Genomic DNA, 4,735 nt, shown 5'->3' on the forward strand with positions numbered 1-4,735 from the left:
TACCCCCACATTGACACAATTCATCCAATGAGGCCATACACATCACACCTCCCTAGTAGTGCCACTCCCAATGGGAACCATTTTCTTCCAAACAATCACATTCCACTTGCTGGCCTCCCATTGACTGTAGCAGTATCAACAATGCAGAAATGCATTCAGTCCAACATCAAAGTCCCCATTGTCTATAACAGTCTCAAACTTGTTTAAAAGCCTGAAGTTCAAAGTCTCTTCTAAGATTCATGCCCCCCAACTCTAACTCTCTCTCTCTCTCTCTCTCTCTCTCTCTCTCTCTCTCTCTCTCTCTCTCTCTCTCTCTCTCACACACACACACACACACACACACACACACAATCGATCAAGTCAATTTATTGAAATAGTTGACTTAGGCATCTGCAATAGTGACTTCAACCTCCACTCCCGGCTCAATACTGATGGAAGTAATCTTTTTAACAATCTCAGAAGGGCTGTGCAAGTCAATGAGTCGCTTGTGGATTCTCAATTGGAAACAATCCCACATCTTGGAACCTTCACCACAAGGTATTTTCCTTGTAGTGATTCTCAGGGTCTTGGTGGACAAACGCACCGGTCCCTTCACTTTCAGGTTCTTCTCCTTGGCGCCTCTGATCACACACCTTCTCCAGCGACTTCACGTGCGGCTGGTGAGTGTGATTCAGATCCGGTGAATCACCACCTCAGGTTCCACTGGCGTCTTCCCGGTGTCTTCCAAAGCCATGGCTGCTGGGCTTCCTGACCGACTTGTTCCTCGGCGGGGAGCAACAGCGGTGAGTCAGGATGGGAGCAGGCTGTGCGGAGCTCTGCAGCGCACACCACCATGCCTCAGAAAAGTCATGTCATCTCTTAACTATAATCCACTATAAAATCAAAATAAAAAGCAGATCACAGACTTCCCACATATAATGGCCACAGGTATATATTATTACTATTCCCAAAACTCAGGTAAAAGAGCATAGTGGAGGAAATACTGGACCAAAGCAAGACTGAAAACCAGCTGGGCAAACTCCAAAAATCTGCCTCTCCATGTCTGATATCAGGTGCTCTTCAAATCTCCAACTCCTTTCATCTTTGATTGCAACACATTTTTTTCTCTTGGGCTGATTCCACTCCTTGTTAGCAGCTTTCCTTGACAGGTGTCCCACGGGTCTGGCATCTCCAACATCTTGGGGTCTCCAAGGCAACCCAGGCTTCAACTTTACCAATTTCATACAATGGCCTCTCTAAGCCTCCATCAGGGATACTCCTGACACATGCTTGGCCTCAGTGGCTTTCCTTAGTCCCAGAGAAAGTTTTTATGACCCTTTTCTTCTATCTTTGATCCTAAGCCAGAAGCACATGGCAGAAGCTGCCAAGTTTTGCTGCTTACTGGGGCTGAAACATGACCCCCCTCGTTCAAGTACATCTACACCAGTCTTTTGCTTGTTTGTTTTGATGGTTTCCCTTCACTGTCTAAGTTTGGCTGTCCTGATCTGTAGATTAGGCTGGCCTCAAACTCAGAGATTTGCCTGCCTCTGCCTCTGCCTCTGCCTCTGCCTCTGGAGTGCCATGATTAAAGGTGTGTGCTACCACATCCAGCTCTAAGCTTTTCTTTAATTCCTTTCCACAGTTGGAAACTTAGCTGGGTGGACTCTTTCCCTGAGGTCACTGCTCCCTTATTCCAATTCTTAATCAATTTATCTTCTAGAACACAGGATTTAGCTCTATTCCACTTCCTAGTGTTCCCTTTCTTCTCAAATTGTACATTTGGTATTTTTCCTTGCTCCTCTTTCTCCTTTTCATTATATATCTTCATCAGAGTTAATACTAATAATCACATGATAGAATCTATATTAGGCTGTTGTGAGATTTTCTTCTGCTAATGGAATTAATTCAAATCTCTTCACTTTAGCCTTAGATAGACTCTTTAGATAGACAAGGGCAAAAACCAGCCATATTCTTCACCAAAATAATAAGAATTCAACATACTAAAATTCTTCTCCACTGAAACCTCTTGAGCCAGACCCCCCACAGTTTAAATTTTGCTCAAACCATGTTCCTACTAGTATGTTCCATTGAGCTGTGCTTAAAGCATTTATCTGCTTTCCTCTAACCCAAAGTACCAAAGTCCAAATTCCTCCAAACAAAACATTAGTCAGGCCTATCACAGCAATACCCCATTCCTGGTACTAACTTCTGCTTTAGTTAGGGTTCCTATTGCTGTGGAGAGACACCATGACCAGCAATTCCTATAAAGGAAAATATTTAATTGGGGGTGACTTACAGTTCCATTTACTAAACCTTCATAGAGGTTTAGTCCATTATCATGGTGGAATATGGTGGCATGCATGCAGACATAGGACTGGAGAAGAAGCTAAAAGTTCTATATCTTGATCCACAGGCAACAGGAAGTCAACTGAACTAGGCATAGCTTGAACATAGGAGACCTCAAAGCCCATTCCCACAGTGACACACTCCTCCAACAAGGTCATACCAGCTCCAAAAAAGCCACACCTCCTAGGAGTGCCACTCCCTGTGGGGGTCATTTTCTTTCAAACCACCACACACCTCCTCAGATATTTTTTTTTCATTTAAAACATGTTATCTCTCCCATGAGACAAGGGTCATTTGTATTTCATTTACTATGAGGTGTATCAGGCCCAAGCCGATCAAGCGCATAGGCTATGCAGACTTGTATCACTTTTGCAAATATGACTTAAAACAGCTCTACTGCCGGGCGGTGGTGGCACACGCCTTTAATCCCAGCACTCGGGAGGCAGAGGCAGGCGGATCTCTGTGAGTTTCGAGACCAGCCTGGTCTACAAGAGCTAGTTCCAGGACAGGCTTCAAAGCTACAGAGAAACCCTGTCTCGCAAAAACAAAACAAAACAAAAAAACAAAACAAAACAAAAAAAACAGCTCTACTGAGTGTTTCTAGTGTGGTGTCGTGAGCTGCAGCTGTCAAGAGCTGTAGGTGCTGTGAGCTGCAGGTGCTATGAGTTGCAGGTGTCAGGAGCTGCAGGTGCCAGGTGCTGCAGGTGTCAGGAGCTGGGGGCTGAACCCTGCTTTCCCTTCTTAGGAGAGGAAAAAGCAAAAGAGAATGAAGACTCAGATGCAGGGTTGCAGAATGTCTGCCCTGCTCCACTCTAGTTGAGGCTCTTGGGGCCTGGGGATGGGCTATGAGTCACCCTCCAGGGCCTACAGCACTGCCTTGACAGGTGTGGAAGGTCACACTTCTCACCCTCACACTCAGTCACTGGCACCTCACACTTGAGCTACACTAGCAGTAGCATTAGACAAGTAAAAGATGAACCCCCTTGCTTGTCAACTTGACTCTGGGACAAGCGGGATGACGGGGGTGTAAGGAGGGCTGAACATCCCAGTGGAGATGCCTGACCACCTTTAAGGATCAAGTGTGTCCCAAATATTGCATGGGGCACACTTATTCGCCCCCCTCCAATGACTTGGTGCTTATTCACCATTCTAATTTAGCTGGACATCCTGTTCCTTGCTCAAACCTGTCAGTCTTCACTCTGGGACTTGCCTTCCATTGTTATACTGCTTGCTGTCATGCCTAACTTCCACTGCATGCTATCCTAGGCTCTCTAAGCACAAAGAGGCATAAAGCAGGACCCTAGCCTGAAGGAAGATGCTGTCTGGTGCAGATGGCATAAATGAGCATAGATTCCCAAAGTCATGCAAACTGTTTCTGAACATTTGGGTCCTTGTTGAAACAGCGACAGCATTAGAAGTAATAAGAGATCACAGAACAAGAGGTTCAAATCCAGAAGCAAACCTGAATCTGTAGAAGAATATATATTGGACTGAGAGGACAGAAAACCCCGATGAAGAGGGCAAGATGGCCAATTAGTAAAGTGCTTGCTGCCCACAAGGACCTGAGTTCAAGTCCCCAGAACACACATAGGAAGCTTGCTGTGGTGGCACATGCTTATAATCCTAGCACTAGGGAAGAGAAAAAGGCAGGGCCCTAGGGCTCCCTGGCCAACACCTAGCCTAATTGGTGATCTCCAGGCCAATGAAAGACCCTGTCTCAAAATCTAAGATCACTTGCACCCAGGGAACAACATACACAAGGCGCAAGGTTGACCTCTGGCCTTCACATACACAAACAAGCACATGAGCCCACATACACCATGCACAAATTCCCCCGAAGGTCACTGAGAAGGGAAATTGGTCAATACATTCTATTTAAGCAATTTTTAACTGCCTGGAAGGAAATCAAGTTAGAATCATCATTGCCTTAAGCTACATACCCCAAATTAAACAGCCTCTAATGTGAAGGTGTAGCTGACACAGAACTGTAAAACACATTACCAACCAGCAGAAAGGGGACGATGGGTGCTTAGATGGTCTTGGAGAAAATAAGAGACTTTCTGTGCTAAATACTCAAAACAGGAATAAGCAATGTTACAACCGCTGTCACATCGTTTTCTCTCAATGTCTCTTCTACCCTTTCTTCTGATATTTTCACAACACATAGAAGTTTTGAATTTTATGTAATAAAATATATCAGTGTGGATATCCCCACTATAATATAAAAAATACTTACCAACTTCTGGGGAAAGATGGGTCTATTAAATGAAAAATTGGATCAGAAAAGGAATGGACAATTCAGCAAAGAAGACATTCACACACAGAGACATGCGCGCTCAGGCAATAAAGGGCTGGTTCAGTGGGTAGAAGGCATTTGTTACACAAATATGAGGCACTTAAGTTCAGATCC

General features: G+C 44.8%; 1 protein-coding gene across 1 annotated transcript; it reads right to left on the reverse strand.

Annotated features, from left to right (window-relative positions):
• Positions 1 to 382: 382 nt before the first annotated feature.
• LOC119810534 (40S ribosomal protein S20-like) lies at positions 383 to 733 on the reverse strand. Its single transcript, XM_038324053.1, is given in 1 exon segment — positions 383 to 733. A coding segment is annotated over 1 exon segment (351 nt).
• Between the last annotated feature and the right edge of the window lie 4,002 nt (positions 734 to 4,735).

Source organism: Arvicola amphibius, chromosome 3 (genome assembly GCF_903992535.2).
Source record: "Arvicola amphibius chromosome 3, mArvAmp1.2, whole genome shotgun sequence".
Taxonomy (NCBI): Eukaryota; Metazoa; Chordata; class Mammalia; order Rodentia; family Cricetidae; genus Arvicola; species Arvicola amphibius.